Below are 15,847 nucleotides of genomic sequence, written 5' to 3' on the forward strand. Positions count from 1 at the left end.
AATCAGCCTTTCTAAAGGAGACAGTGCTGGCTTTGCTTAACACTGAGCTTTCCTCCCTTGCTCTAGACAGGGATACTTGGATGCTTGTGATTTCCACTGGTTTTCTTTTCTACAGAATCTTAAAAGCCTTTTGTAGGAAACTTTGTCTGTGAGGAATTATAGTATTAACATTATTCGCAATCAATCTATATCTAGTGCTTGGATTTGCTTTCACGCTTTTTCTCTCTAACTCTGCGTGTGTGTTTGCGTTAGTTTTTCAAGTATGGGTAACAGAAAGCGTTTCTGAAGGTGATAATTCTTGCCTCCTGGGATCCCTGGAGGAAGGAAGTCCACATGGAAAAAGAGAGACGGTCTCCAGGTGGAGATACATCTTCAGAGACTTTAAAAACAGCTTTCAGCTTGTGTTCTATAAATGAACCAAAGATGACCTGTGTGTGTAGCCCCTAGGCTGGAGGAAGGCCTTGCTTATTGTTTAGACGTGGGATGTGGCTGGCAAAGGGCCTTGCAGCAGCATCTCAGCTGTCGTGCAGCATTGCTCATGTTTCTCTACGTTTTCCTTCACAAGACTGAGACCTGTTGGCTCAGAAGCCCATCAGCACAGAACTGAATTTTTCACACATTTGATTGTTTGAAACGTGGCATGGCCAAGCAGATTGTTAGGCATTCAGAGCCTTGCTGGCTTCCATACCCTGCTAGTCCTCACCTAACATCTGCTAACCATAGATGAGATAGAATCTTATGGTTACGAGACTCCCAAGCCACTTTGCCCAGCTGCTGAGCAATATCACCTATACCCATAAGGTCCTTCTCCAATTCCCATCTGCACCATCAGTTCTCCTGCCTTCTTCCCGTTCTGATGGTGACCCTGGAAACACAGACTCTGGACAGTCTGTCTCCTCCCTGCATTCCCTGTCCAAGCACCACCCAATAAAGCTGCCTGTGTGGTATTGCCTCTGGTGATCCTATCATTTTCCTTGATCAACCCCCAGTCCCAAACAGTGTGAAATGAGCTCTTCTGAACTGGGGCGTCAGCCATGTATAAGCCGATGACTGTTGCAACTAAGGTGCATGATTTGAGGTGCCCGTTTGGACTGTAAGACTGGCAAGGCCTAAAGGCCATAGGAAAGCATACCATGCAGGTGTCTCCCTGCCTCACTGTTGTCTGGCCTTGCAGCATGCTGGTTATCCTGCTGCTCCAGAATCCCTTCCCCCCACTACCGACTGTTTCGGAATTGCAAATTCACAAATCTCAATAGGCTGGCCTTGACTCTAAGCTAAAACCAAAGGATCTGCTCTGGGCTGTTTCAGACTCACCACAGGCTGTGCCAAGGAGAAAGCAGGCATAGCTCAACACAACAAAGGCATCTTTGACTCTGGAACCCTGGTAGGCTTTAAACACCTGTTAGTGAGGTTCAAAACTGTCACCACACAACACCGATGCAGCCCTGGACCTCGCACATCTCTTGCAGATGCCCATGATGAAGGGCCTGTTCTCCGGTGGGGCCAACTGGAGTGAAGCTGCTCATGGGCACTGTATTTCTGATGCAGACAGGTTGCACTTCTAACTGGTGAGATGTCTGCTGAAAGCTGCATGTTGTGGGATGGCAACCCCCACCCACTGTGATTTCTCCACCCACTCGTGACAGATCAGTCTGAGATCTTCTCTCTAGCATGTCCACTGCCAGTCACTTGTGTCCCAGGACCCACGTCAGTTGCAATTTTAGGTAGTGGACAGACAGCCTAACTCTGCTTCCTCTCCTTCCTCCTGGTCCACACGCCAGGCAGTAGGATTATCAAATGCAGCTGAGCCCAGGAAGTGATGGATTGTTTTTTTCTTTTTTTCGTTATTGTTCTACACTGTTTACTGCATAAATGAGCAGGATGAAAAGGGTTATGCATACTCATTTTGGAACCTTCTGGAAACACAGGACTTTTTCCTGGCTGCTTCCTAAACATGACGGGTCTTTGTATTCACATCTTGTTTTATGACAGTGTTCTTCTGTGAAAATGTTTTTGTCCCCATGCCACACAGCCCTGCCAGGTGAGATGGCCTCGGGCAGGGTAGGGGATGATTGAAGCAATGTAAAGCTTTTATTATTGAGTGGGTCATGCTGACTTAGTAAGGATGGAGGAAAAACACAACATCTGGGGAGGTGTGAGGAGGGCATTGTGATCTTGGTGTTGCAGAACTGTTCCCGGAAGCTTTTTTCTCTTGCTGAAGGAAAACTCGCCATGCTGCCTTTGCAAGCAGCTGCAATTTCTGTGACTCCAAACTCACGGCTGCACCCATGACAACATCTGACCTTGCTGACTAGGGGACAGAGGGAGAGGCCCCGGCTCCTCTATGTTGCCCACGGAGTACCTCCAGATGCCCTCCCTACCAGTCATGGAAAAGCCAAATTGTCTGCAAGTGAAACCAGGGGCTGAACTGGATTATGTGTCCTGTGTACTGGATACCCTTGTAGCTGGCAGGAGGTGCCATGGTGGGATGTCACAGTGAGGCCTCGATATTCTGTGCTTCCTGACTGAGTTTGGCCATCTTGGGGTGCCCAAATTATGGTACAGTGTGTGTTTGCAGGGGGACCACATGTGCCCTTGGGGTTGTAAGTCCCATGTGTGCCCTGCCTTTGTGACAGGGCCTCAGCCCTGGATGACTTTCAGGTCAGGTCACAATAGACCAGAGCTGTGTCCTGCCTGAATTGATGCCCCAATTGATTGAATTGGCCAAGTATAAAGAAAATGTTAATACTGAAATTTAAGAGGGAAGCCACGTGGCTGTCTAAGATGCACCTCTGTGGTTAGTGGGGTTTGTGTTAACTGGTTCAGTCCAGGACCCCTAACGGCATAAGTGACATCAATATGCAGCTCAGTTTCTCCCTGCTGTGTCAGGTCCTACTGATAATTTCCTGTAAAGACGCCTTGTCCAGAAGGGTGCATGGTTCAGAAAAGGAGCACTGGGCAAGAAACCAGAAGTTGAAGTAAGGTCAGTATGGTGGAGAAATGCCTGTCCTATTTTTCCCTGTTGTGTCTCCAAGCATGGACTCAAAGGCAGCCTAAATTTGAGAATTACACAAGGATAGGAAAATCTGTATGTATGAAGGTCTCTCTGTACCATCCAAGAGCTAGGAAGGCAGGCCCGTAGAGGACATGGCTAATGAGGCAAAAAAACCTGCCTCTACACCAGCCCCAATCCTGAATCTGTAACCTGCGGTGGCAGCATCAACCACAGCTGGGCAGGCATCTAAAACCCTCAAATAGGTGATTCCTGCTCTCTGACAAGAAATTTCAACCAAAAAGTATGGGGAGAGTTGGGGGGTAAGAAATGAAAAGCACTTGTGCAGGTCATGGCACAGTGGCAGAGGCCCATGAAAAGACAGGCCTACTCATAGGTGTATAGAACGCTTCCTCTCCCCTATACCTTTCCACGATGTCAGTAGGCTCCTGTGTAATAGCAGGGGAACAGTACTGAAACAAGTGCACATCGCAAACTTCATTTAAGAAGAGTCCCATGCCAGGCACAATGGCTCCCACCTATAATCACAGCATTTTTGGTTGACAAAGGTGGGAGGGTAACTTGAGGCCAGGAGTTTGAGACCAGCCGAGGCAACACAGAGTGACACTGTGTCTAAAAGAAACAAACAAAATAGAAGAAGAAAAAGTCTCTAGGGAAATCCAAGACAGGAGGTAAGAACAAAACAAGGACACCTGAGTAAAGTTTAACCTCTGACACATATAACTCCAGCAAACAGTAAACAGTCTACAGCATAGTCAGATAAAAATAAACTCTCACCTGAAAGGCCCTTTCTCTTCCATTCCATTTACCCAGGACATGACTACTGGCTTTCATCAAAAAATGTTACAAGGCATAGTGAAGGGGGAAAAAAAATCACAGGTTGAAGAGTAAATATCAGGTACAGACGCAGGTATGGCAGAGATGTTGGAATTGCCGGATTGAGAATTCATACCACTATGATGAATAGGCTAAGGGCTCTAACGGAAAAAGTGAACAACATGCAAGAACAGGTGGGTGATATAAGCAGGGAGATGGAAACTCTTTAAGAAGAATCACAAGAAAGCACTAAAAATCTAAAACACTGTAAATAGGCAATAAAAGAAAACAGACAAATTAGATTTCATGAAAATTAAGAACTTTTGTGCATCAAAAAGCACTATGAACAGAGTCAAAATGCAAGTCAAAGACTGTGAGAAAATATCTGTAAATCATATATCTGATAAGGGATATATACCCAGGATGTATAGAGAACTCCTGAAACACGACAAAACAACAACAGCAACAACAACAAAATCAAAAATGGGTAAAATATTTGAATAGACATTTCTCCTAAAAATATATGCAAGTGACTGATGAGCGCCAGAAAAGATACCCAACACCACTAATCATTAGGGAAATAGGAATCAAAGGCACGATGAGCCACCTCCTCCAACTCACTAGGATGGCTACTGTTAAAACAAATAAAGCAAGAAGGAACCAGGAAATAACAGGTTGGCAAGGATGTGGTGTTACTGGAATCTCTGTGTTGGTTGGAATGTAAAATGTTACAAAATTGCTGTGGGTAGCAGTATGTGATTCCTCACAAAATTCCAAATAGAGTTACCATATTATATAGCAATTCCCCTTCTAAGTGTATACCCAGAATAAGTAAAAGCATAGTCTCAAAGAGATAGTTGTAGACCCATATATATAGCAGCAATGTTCACCGTAGCTAAACTGTGAACGCAGCCTAAGTGTCCCTTGACACATAATTGGATTCGGAAAATGCAATATACATGCAATGGGAAATTATTCAGCATTCAAAAGGAAGGAAATTCTGGCATAAGGTACAGCGTGACTGAACCGGAGGACACTATGCTAAGTGAAATAAGTCAGGTATGAAACGACAAATACCGTAGGATATCATTTACTTATGGTACCTAGAGTGGTCAAATTCATAGAGACAGGAAATAGAAAGCTAGTTACCAGATGAGAGGGAGGAAAAATGGGGAGTTATTGTTTAACGGGTATAGTGTTTCATTTTTGTCAGAGGAAAAGAGTTCTTCAGATGAGACATGGCAATGGTTGAATAAGGGTATGAATGTATTAAGACCCCTGAACTGTGCACTTCCCATGGTTAGGAGGATTTATGTGATATGTGTTGTATCATGATAAAAATAATTTATTAGGAAAAATAAAACAACGCCCACTATAACAGAAATGAAGGATATCTTTGATTAATTCATCAATAGGCAGAATCCAAACCTGAAATGCAAAGAGAGAAAAAAGGAAGGAAAAAACAGAACAGAATATTCAAGAAGCGTGAGACAGTTACAAAAGGCACCATTGTGTATAACTGAGATACCATGCTCAGAAGGTGAGAAAGAAACCAAGGAAATATTTGAAGTGGTAATGGCTGAGAATTCCCTCAATTAATGACAGACATGAAACTGCAGATTCAGGAAGCTCATGGAACAGGAAACAGGATAAATACTAAAAAGTATACATCTATGTATATCATATTCAAACTGCAGAAAATCAAAGAGAAAAAAGTCTTGAGAGAAGCTGGAGGAAAAACAAGTGTGAAAGAAATCCATATTACGTTTCTCTGTTTATCCTTCCAACACTTGGCCGCCTAGCCTGACTCCTGAAAGGGAAATGCAAAGCAATGTGAGGACACCAAAGACTTACCTTCTAGCTAGAGGATCAGAGGAAGTCCCCAGGGACCCAGTGAACTTGGGAAAAACCACTGAGAGTAGCAAGTGTAAGCAAGAGAACACATTAAATTGAGCAGAAATTCCTGGGCCCAACCTAAGGTGCTCATGCAGAAATCTTCATAGTTACTAAGGACTGGAGGAATGAACTAGTGGTAGATCATCACCCAGTTCTCAGCCATTATTCAGGATGACTCAGAAATACAATGGATGCAAATATCACAGCACCACCAACATCCGAATATGTCTTTTTTCAAGCACACCTGGAAGACTTGCCAGGCAGATTGTCTCTTGGGTCATAAAATAAACTTTTTTTTTTTTTTCTTAAGACAGAGTCTGGCTCTGTTGCCCAGGCTGGAGTACAGTAGTGAGATCTCATCTTACTACAGCTTCTGCCTCCTGGGTTCAAGGGATTTTCCTGCCTCAGCCACCCGAGTATGTAATACCATTTGACCCTAGACTCTAGAACTCTGGGATTTCGTAAATGTTGTTGTTCTCCAAGACTTACCAGAGAATATACAGCTCAACAGGACATGGGATAATCAGCCCAAACAGGAAGTTTCGTCAATGAAATTAAGTATTTCCTCTTTGCGAATGTACTTCAAAAGTCGGGTGTTCTGGAGTCTTGCGCAGCTGAATGCAGCTCAGAGCTCCTAGAATCTGAATCGAGAATCAACTCCTTTCCTCTCTGCCACCTGCTTTTTGATCCAAGACACTGTTTTCACTTATTTTGTTAACACTCACAATCTAACCTTTGCTTACAATTGGTCAAATCCCACCTGAGATAACTTGATTAGAACGCCTTTTAAATACAATCAACTCTGGCTCTCCCAGACAGGCAGAAAAGCACCTGGCCAGTGACTTCTGGGCTTCCCTTCCTGGGAGATTCACCTTCATCTTGCGGGAAACCCTTGCAGATGATAGGTATCCATCACCTAGCCCCTGCACTGTGTTCAACCGCACCGAGACGAGAGCGCTGGACAATTTCCTTCTATTCCTGTCCCAGGTGGAGACTCTTCTCTGTTCATCCACTATCCAAAAGGAACTGCTGAGCAGTTCTCCATTCCAGGCCTTTCTCTCATCCTCTGAGAATCTAGCTCTGGCACCATCCAGCTTCAATAGAATTACCTCCCCCAGAAGGAATTGCAGTTTCCCAAAGCCCGAAAGACCCTGGCTCAGGGCATATACACTCGACTGCTGCCACCTAGAGCCGCAAACCCTCACCCATGTTTTATTTTCCTCTAGTTCTTAGAGGACATGGCACCATCTTAATTTTAGGATTGTGGCTCCTAGACTTCACCACCCTATGGGGAAGGGGTGGGTCTGGCTTACCTAGCCTCTCTACTACTAACCCAGGGTTTTCCGAACAACAGATGCTCAGTGCATGTTTGAAGAAAAAATGAGCCAGTGAATAGGAAAGATTATTCTTTCAATTTTTATTTCTCTTACATTCTCAAAGAAGCCAAGCAAATCCAGGTATACATGTATATATTTTAATTTTACAGGGGAGAGAAAGAGGTATAAGGTAAGAATTAACCACATTTTCATTTCATTATTTCTTTATGAGCTCTATTTTGCTGCTAAGTTCAAGTTTCTAAAAAAATTATTAATTCCTCTGCTATGTTATCTTGCCCCAATTCACAAAATAACAGGGATTTCCCCATGTGAATCAAAAGCAAGAGTCTTACTCCCAAATAACATAAACAGCAATAAGTGTGACTACTGTCATTCATTAACCTCGACAGTGAAGTTCATTAAACTGACCATTAAAAGAACATTTGAACAATTCCAAAGGGAGCAAAGATAAATCTCCAAATCACCGAATAGATAAGGAACCCAGAGAAAACATACAGTGTGTTCACTTCCACCCACTGCCACTGAGAACGCTGATTGCTCTCTTCAAACACAGAGTGAAGAATGGGCCTCATGTCGCATGGGGCAGGGCAGCTGCTGAATGGGGCCCTGACCCCACAAACATTGGCCCTGGCTGCAGCTGGTGCTCAGACTCCCTCTTGTTCCCCCCCAAAAGCCTCTTCATAAAGGGATGGGTAGCAAATGGGCTCTCTTGCATTGACCATGACCAAATAATTTATGACCTTCTCATAGTTGGTTTCAGCATGGGCCTTTGAACCCCACAGGAACTCATAGTGCGCAGGATCACTGCCGGGCACCTGCCGGTACTCCAGGTAGTTTTCCTGCACCCAATCTTGGGTGAGCAGCTTCCTGGGCTCCCCATAGAAAACGTGCTCCATCCCAACATACACCCCCATCACACTCAACGCTTCCCAGATAACCTCTTCGGGGGCGCAGTCGTCTTTGGTTAAGATCACACCCAGGATAATGATCAGGAGGGCCGCCTTGGGCATGCTATGATCATTACCCAGCATGCTATCGCATGAGAGGCCAAGAGCAGTGACAAGGATGTAGGAGGGGCCGGCGGGGTCCACCTCCTTCACCTCAGTGCCAAAGATCAGCTGCATGAACTCGGAGGCTTTGCCGAAGATTACAGGAAAGTAGTGCTTGTAATTTTTGATGACACTCTCCAGCATTTCTGCCTTTGTGACCGGCTTCTTGACTCGATATTTGTGGAGCAGGAAACGAACCAACTCAGCCACCTTCAATTTCAGTACTTCTTGGAACATGAACTCCAGGTGAGCTAGGTCGACCGAGGTGCTTGGCCCTTCATCTTCTTGACTGCTGGAGCCCTCATCGAATTGGCTCCATAAAGTGTAGTAGACGGAAGTGGAGGAGGAAGAGCCTCCCTGAGGACTCTGGGGAGGACTTGATGACCCAGCAGCAGACACCTCCTCCTCCTCATCAGAGGAGGAGGTAGCCTCCTGCTCCTCGCCTGTGGGATCTTGTGCACCCATCAGGCCCAAGTCCTCTCTTTGGGCTTCAGGGTCTTCATCAGGCTTGCAGTGCGGACTCCTCTGCTCAAGAGACATGATGACTCTGGTCAGGGCAGCAGTCGGGAGCGTGGGCAGGAGCTGGGCGATGGAGACCCACAGGCCTGGGGAGAGAGGGAGTGTGTGAGAAACTTCAGCTGAGAACCAAACCTTGGAGGTTCTAACAAAGGCTGACTTACAGGTCTTCTTCAGTGCTGCTCGGGGGCCTCTTGGGGCTCCTGTCCTCCTGGTCAGCCTGTCCTCTGAGAACCTGAAGGAGGAAGTGAGAGGGCTACTCAGCATGCAGCTGGCCTGCAGAGATCAAGGCTCTATGAGTGATAGTAGGGTGGATGGGGTCAGGTGCTCTGGGTTCACATGTGTGCTGGGGCAGGCGGGGCCCTTGGTGCACATTCAGGGCGAACACTTCACCTTCACTGCTGACACTGCCTGGGCCTCTACTGCTCTGTGACCTGAGGACACTGTCTCAGACCAAGGCCTGCCTGCTTCCTGGAACTCCTGGAAGAGGAATCGAGGGGCCCTTAGGCAGCAGACTGCAGGCAGAGCCCCGGTCCCTCAGTGCCGTCAAGAGGGCGAGCTGGACACTCTGAGTTCTACACTTTTGGGGTGGATGGTCCCCTCTGTGCTCATTCAGAGCCTTCACCTTTCTCCTGGCAGGGACTGGACTCCATTCCTCTACGTGCCTGGGAATCTCTCAGATCAAGAGCTCACATCCCTGACATGGAACAGAAGGACATGTCCCAACCAACATCTGGACACACCTGCCCAGGGTTTCCCCGGAAGTACAGTAAGAGATGTCCAAATTCAATGGGGTTCATGTGTCCTGGGATGAGGATACTGCCTGGTCCTCATCTTGATGCCTGCAGGGTCTGGAACCCTCCCTCTGTTGACCTGAGGCCCTATCTCCATGAGACACCTGAAGAGGAAGTGAGGGGAGTCCGTCCACCCAGCGGCTTCCCTCAGCTGACAGAAGGGGCAGGGTCGGGCTAGGTCCTCTGTGTTTGGTGAGTGGGGTCCTCTGTGTTTGGTGAGTGGGGTCCCCTCAGTCTGTACCTTGACTCCTGGGAGGGCCTGGGACCCTCCCTCTGCTGATGTGTGCAGCCCCCTCAGACCAAGGCCAGCCCTCCCTGACACCAATGATCCCAGGATAGACGAGGGACCTCAGCAGACAGCCCTGCCCAGGTTCTCTGGGGTGACAGTAGGGGCAGGGAAAACTCTCTCGATTTGAGAGTTTCTCTGGCCTGGTGGTACCCTCAATCCTCCCTTAGGTTCCTCACCTGGACTGCTGGCCAATCCTGGGACCACTGTGTCTGTCGAAGAAAGGGGGTCCCTGTTTTGTCCACACACCCTTTGAGAACAAAGTCCTCACCTCCCTGAGATCCAGAAACAGAGGTGAGGAGGCCCCACATCTGTCACCCCTGCGTGGAGTGTCCAGGGCTGACCCCAGCAGCTGACCCTTTCGGGTATGAGGTGGGTGTTCCAAAGTCCTCCTGTGGGTTATTCATCTTTACTCCTGCTGGGACTTATATTTCCTCGACCCCTAAACCCTTGAGATGAGCAGACATCTCCCTTTACACCAACGCCTCATCCCCCTGAGGGTTCCTCAACTTCCTGCCGTGGTACAAGTGAGCTTGCCACTTAGCACCATCCTTGATCAGGCTTCCCCCTCTCCCCCAGATCTAAGAACAGAGTTCACCTAGACTCTGTGGGGTGGCTTCTTTCTGGGCTGGGAGTACCTCCATTCCTCATGAAGGGGGTACACCTTGGGTCATGCTGATTCTGGGAGTCCTCCTTCTGCTGACCAGGTGTGGATCCCTCTGTTGAATCTCTCAGTGCCCCTGGGATCAAGGTATTCACCTCCCTGAGACTTCTCATCCCCAATCACGTGGGAGAAATGACAGCATGCCACATGTCATTCCTGCTTGGGGCCACCTGGGGCTGAGAATAGGTGACACCAGTGTCTGTGAGGTCCCTTGTTCTTTGGGAGCATGGAGGTACCTTCTTATCTTCGGTCCTCAGCAAACTTCCTCCCCGTCACTCCTGGAAGACCCTGGATTCCACCCTGTGCTGACCAGGTGTGGCTCCCTCTGCGGAGCTGAGGACGCCCCTTGGACCAAGGCCCCCACTTCCCTGAGACCCGGGAGGCAGAAGTGAGGGGGTACCTCATGGTCACTCATACATGAGATACCCAAGGCTGACCAAAGGAGCAGGTGTCAGGGGGCCTCGTCAGTCTGGGTGCCCTCTAGGTATTCGTATTTACTTCGGACAGAATCTGGCCCCTTCCATTTTGCTGAACCAGAGATGAGTCTTGCAGACCAAGGACAACTTCTCCCTTAGACCCTCTTTGAGAAAGTGTGTTTTGGGGGTGGAGTGGGGCACTTCCCTTCCTCACAGTCCTGCCTGGGGCCTCCCAAGACTGACGGCAGGGGCAGGTTTCCTAGGTCTGGGATGAGAGGTCTGGTGAATCCTTCCTCAGGGCTCTGGGACTCCTCCTTCTGCTCACCTGAGGCCCCACTCCTCATAGCACAGCCCTGTCCCCATTGACACCCGGTCTCAGAAGCCACAATGCACTATATGTGGCCACCGTGCCCGGGATAGCCCAGGTCACGATCCCCACTGAGCTGGACCCTCGGGTCCCCTCTGTCCTCCATCTTGTTCCTTCCCTGGTCTCCTAGAGGGCTGGGCCCCACCCCTCTGTGGACCTGAGTCTCTATCTGTCGGATTCCCGAGGCTGAATGAGGAGGCGCCTCGGTCTCAGATGGGGGGGGTGGGCCCCTTGTCCTGGGGTGCTGCGTCCCTTCAGGCTTCCCTTGTCTCCCAGCAGGACCTGGGCCCTCCCTCTGTTCTCCCGCGGTCACGCTAACGATACCAAGCCCCTTCCCTTGGTCAGCCCAGGATGCAGACATCAGGATCCGCTTGCCCGCCATGCCCGGAACTTCCCAGGGTTGACTGCAGGGGCACTGACTCCCTCTATGGGGCCTCAGCCCTCCCTCAGGGTCCTGACCCTGATGCCTGGCAGAGCCTGGCCCCTGCCCTCTCCTAACCAGTCCTGCCATGGTCACACCAAGCTCTGACCCAGAGTCCCCTGGGGCTTAAGCGGTGGGGTGGCGAAGGGGGGCCCAGCCTGAGAAGTCCGCCCCCGGCTGGTCCAGGGCTGGCAGCAGAGGTGGTGCTGGATTATTTGGGACCCTCTATCTGGGGTGGGCTCAGTCCTCCCTCAGCGTCTCACCTCGCCTCCTCACAGAGCCTGGGCCCGCTTCCCTCTACCGATCTTCAGCCACCACTCAGAACCAAGCCCTTGCTACTCTCTGACCCCCAGTGCGCAAGTCAGAGGCCTTACATCCGGGCACCTGGAGCTTCTCTGGGTTGACAGCAAGGGCCGAACCGGATTCTGCCGCGGGAAACTTGGGGGCTGGGGTGCGATGGGGTGGAGTAGGGGGGGTGAGGATGGAGGTGGGGAACCTGAGGCTGTAGGTCACGGTGGTGGTGGCTGGGTTAGGGGTGTGGAGGCCTTCCGCCCTCCCTCAGGGTTCTGACCTTGATTCCAGTCAGAGCCTGGGCCCAGCTTGATAAGCCCGACCCTGCGGGGTGATCCAGGGCTGGCGCAGGGGCGGCGCTGTATTATTTGGGGTCCTGTATCTGGGGTGGGGGGGTCTTGAGTCCTCCTTGAGGGTCTCGCCTTACCTCCTCACAGAGCCTGGGCCCGCTTCCCTCCACCGATATCAACCCACCCCTCAGAGCGAGGCCCCCGCTACTCTCTGACCCCTCAAGTGCAAGTCACTGGTCTTACATCCGGGCACCTGGGGCTTCCCTGGGTTGACAGCAGGGGCGGAATGAGATTCTGGCGCGGGGGGAGTTGGGGGTGGGGTGGAGTCTCTGGTGGGGTGGAGTGGAGAGTGGGGCCGAGGATGGGGCTAGGGAACCTGGGGCCGTAGGTCATGGTGGGGTGGGGGGGGCCAGCCCTCCCTCAGGGACGCCCCGCAGAGCCTGGGCCCTGCCCTCTCCTAACCAGCCCTGCCCTGGTCACACAGAGCTCTCACTCCAGAGTGCCCAGCAGCTTGAGCGGCAGACGGAGGGAGTGGGTCCAACCTCACAAGTCAGCCCCAGATCGGTCCCCGGGTGGTCCAGGGCTGGGAGCAGAGACGGCACTTGGTTCTCTATCTGGGGTGGGGACGTCCTCAGTCTTTCCTCAGCACCTCACCTTGCCTCCTCACAGAGCCTGGGCCCGCTTCCCTCCACCGGTATCAAGCCGCCCCTCAGAAGGAGGCGTGTCCCTTCTCTCTGCCCCCCAGTGCGCGCGTCAGTGACGTCACATCCGGCCTCCAAGCCTGGGCCTTCCCTGGGTCGACAGTAGGGGCTGAACCCGGTTCTGGCGGAGTAGGGGTGGGGATGGGGATAGGGGCCCTCAGTCATCCCTCAGGGGGTCCTGACCTTGATGCCTGGGTCTGGATCCCCATCCTCTGCCGATTGGGTCTGCTCCTCTGGGACCAAGTCTCTGACTCCCAGTCACATGAGGTGGCAGTGAGGGGAGGGGTGTGGTCGGGGTGACAACATTGCCAAGGTCTTCCAGGGCTGACAGGAGGGGCTGAGCTGGATTCTGTGGCCCCTCTATGTGGGGAGGGTGAACCTTCAGTCCCCACTCAGGAGGGTTCTCCTGGCTCCTGCTCTTTGGTGAAGTGATGGGTGGGAGATGATCTGTTCATGTCACCTTTGAGCATCTGCTCAGCTGCACGCATTGCAGAGAATGGCTGTGGGTCCAAGGCTAGATGCTCCCTGGGGGGCTGCAGCACCTGTGATTGTAGGACCTCTGAGCGAAGATGCACACCTTCCCATGGGGGCTCCTCCCCAGCCAGAGCTAGACTTTGCAAACCTTTTGTCCTAAAAGATTTATTTTTACAGGGAAGAGGCTGAGCAGCAGCAAGAGATTTGGAGAAGCCATGTGTTTTGAAGGTATCCGACATATCAGAGTCCAGATCAGTGATTTTCATATTTTAATCCTCATTCATATGGTAATAAATTTTACATTGTATATGTACATTATATATGTTATATGTACGTTTTGTTTATATACATACCTGTTTTAGACATCATATACATTTATGCTTATAGGTATATATACATGCATCTATATCTTTATATCATATATGTATAATTATCTGTACTTATATGTATATATCTTTAGATACATATTCGTTTGTATTTGTAGACTTTATACTATATATATGCACACATATTTTATTAATATCTACTCATAGTATGTGGGTTTCACACATACTTACTATTCTATTCCTAGTTCATTCTTTATATTCCATTAAAATAATAAGTTTTTGGAAGGCGGGTCTTCTCCTACTAAGTTTGTTTCAGGTGGCTGTTAGCAGAACTCTGGAGCCATAGTGTCTAAATCAACTCAAATTTCCTGGTGTCCTGATATTACCCCAGGGCGACTGGCACCAGATTTTGTGGTGTTGCCTCAGGCTTTGCGATGATATGGGGTGGAATGTTAAACACTTTCTCCTACCTATCCTGTAATCTGCCATCTATGCAGGGTACAGACCTCCTCGATTTCCCTGCTGCTCCCTGGACCCAAACACAAGTACTAGTTGAGCACAGTCTTAAGTCATCCCCAGGGCTTTCTCTGTTTTGATGTTGATGTGTGTGTGTATACACACACACACACACACACACACACACACATATATATATATATATTTTGTCTTTTCCCTTCTATATTTTTCTGGGGTTGATTTGGGGAGCAGAGCACAGCAACCTGAGCTTGGTTGTCACTTTGGCAATGACAGTTAAGGCACTCACTCTGTATTTAAGTGGCATTTACATCTTTGCCGTATTCTGTTCCCCATCAAGGAATATGGTATACAGATCCATTTACTTGAATTTATTCCCTGAGTCTATCAGCAACTTCGCACAGTTGCTTCCATAAAGGTCTTGTTAGGCTCTTCTTATTCACATTGTGGATTTTAATGCTGTTGTGAATGGTATATTTTCTATTTTCTATTTTATGCACTAAGTTCCTTTTGTGTGGCAAGGCTCTTGACTTTGCTGTAATGATCTTCTATATGATGTTTTCTGAAGTCTTTTACTCATTTGAATAATCAATGTGTCTATTCCTTTGAATTTTCCATGCAGACAATCATATAGTTAACACATACTATCTCTTTCTTTGCAGTCTTCGTATCTCATTTTCATTTTGTCATCCATAGCTCTGGCTCTTCTTCATTTTGATATTCACTGCAGATGTGGATGGTAATGGTGACAGCATATGTCAATGACTGGTCACTGCCGTGAATGGCAGAGCTTCTGACATTTCACATTTACCTATGCTTGCTGCTGATTTTAGGAAATGGAAGTTCCTTTTAATGTTAGTTTGCTAAACGTTGTTAATTTGTACTTACATAGAATTTCTTTCAGAGCCTTTTCCTGTACCCATTGTCATGACTGTTTTTTTTCTTCTAGTCTACCTTGTACGCAGGGAATTAGAATTGAATTTTTTGCTAACATTTAATCGTATTCTTATTCCATGCATACAGGTGGTTAATCCACTGTTGTGTTGGATATGTGATTATCTGTTTATGAGATGTGCTGCGATATGAGTGAACACTTGCCTCACAAATTCTTTTCATGAGTGCTTGGGTGCCTTCATCTGTTTTTGAATCCAGGAGAGCGAGCCTGGGAGAATGAGTTGAACAATTGCCCTTGTTTTGGATGCATTGGAAGAGTTGAGATAAGATGGTGATTCATTTTCCCTTGCCACTTGGCTGAACTGGCCTCCAAAATTTCCTGTCCTGGAATATTTGAGGGTAGACTGAACTTTGAATACACTTTCAGTTTGTGGATGTCCCATTGGTTTTACCCATTCACCTCTTCAAGGACATCTTGGTTGGTGATTATGAATAAACTACTATATACATTCGTGTACACGATTTTCCATGTGAGAACCCAAGTTTCCAATTCACTTAGGTAAAACCTAGGAGTACGACTGATGGGTCTAATGGTAAGTCTGTTTTACTACCTAAGAAAGGGCCAAAAGGCCTTCTAGAGTGAATGTAACATTTTTCTTGTCTACCAGCTATGAATGAGAATTCCACATCCTCTCCAGAATTTGGAATTCTGAGGTATTTGAATTCTATCCATTGTAAGAGGTGGGTAGAGGAATCTTAGTGCTGTTGACATTTGCATTATTAGTGAATAATTAATGGTGATCATCTTTTCATATGTGTATC

The 15,847-nt window shown here is 48.5% G+C and overlaps 1 protein-coding gene across 1 annotated transcript; it reads right to left on the reverse strand.

Moving 5' to 3' along the window:
• Positions 1-7,706: 7,706 nt before the first annotated feature.
• On the reverse strand, positions 7,707-8,651 carry LOC140710723 (melanoma-associated antigen 9-like). Its single transcript, XM_073013133.1, has one exon. The coding sequence runs from the start codon at positions 8,649-8,651 to the stop codon at positions 7,707-7,709; it is 945 nt and encodes a 314-aa protein (XP_072869234.1).
• Positions 8,652-15,847: the final 7,196 nt, after the last annotated feature.

Source organism: Chlorocebus sabaeus, chromosome X (assembly GCF_047675955.1).
Source record: "Chlorocebus sabaeus isolate Y175 chromosome X, mChlSab1.0.hap1, whole genome shotgun sequence".
Classification (NCBI taxonomy): domain Eukaryota; kingdom Metazoa; phylum Chordata; class Mammalia; order Primates; family Cercopithecidae; genus Chlorocebus; species Chlorocebus sabaeus.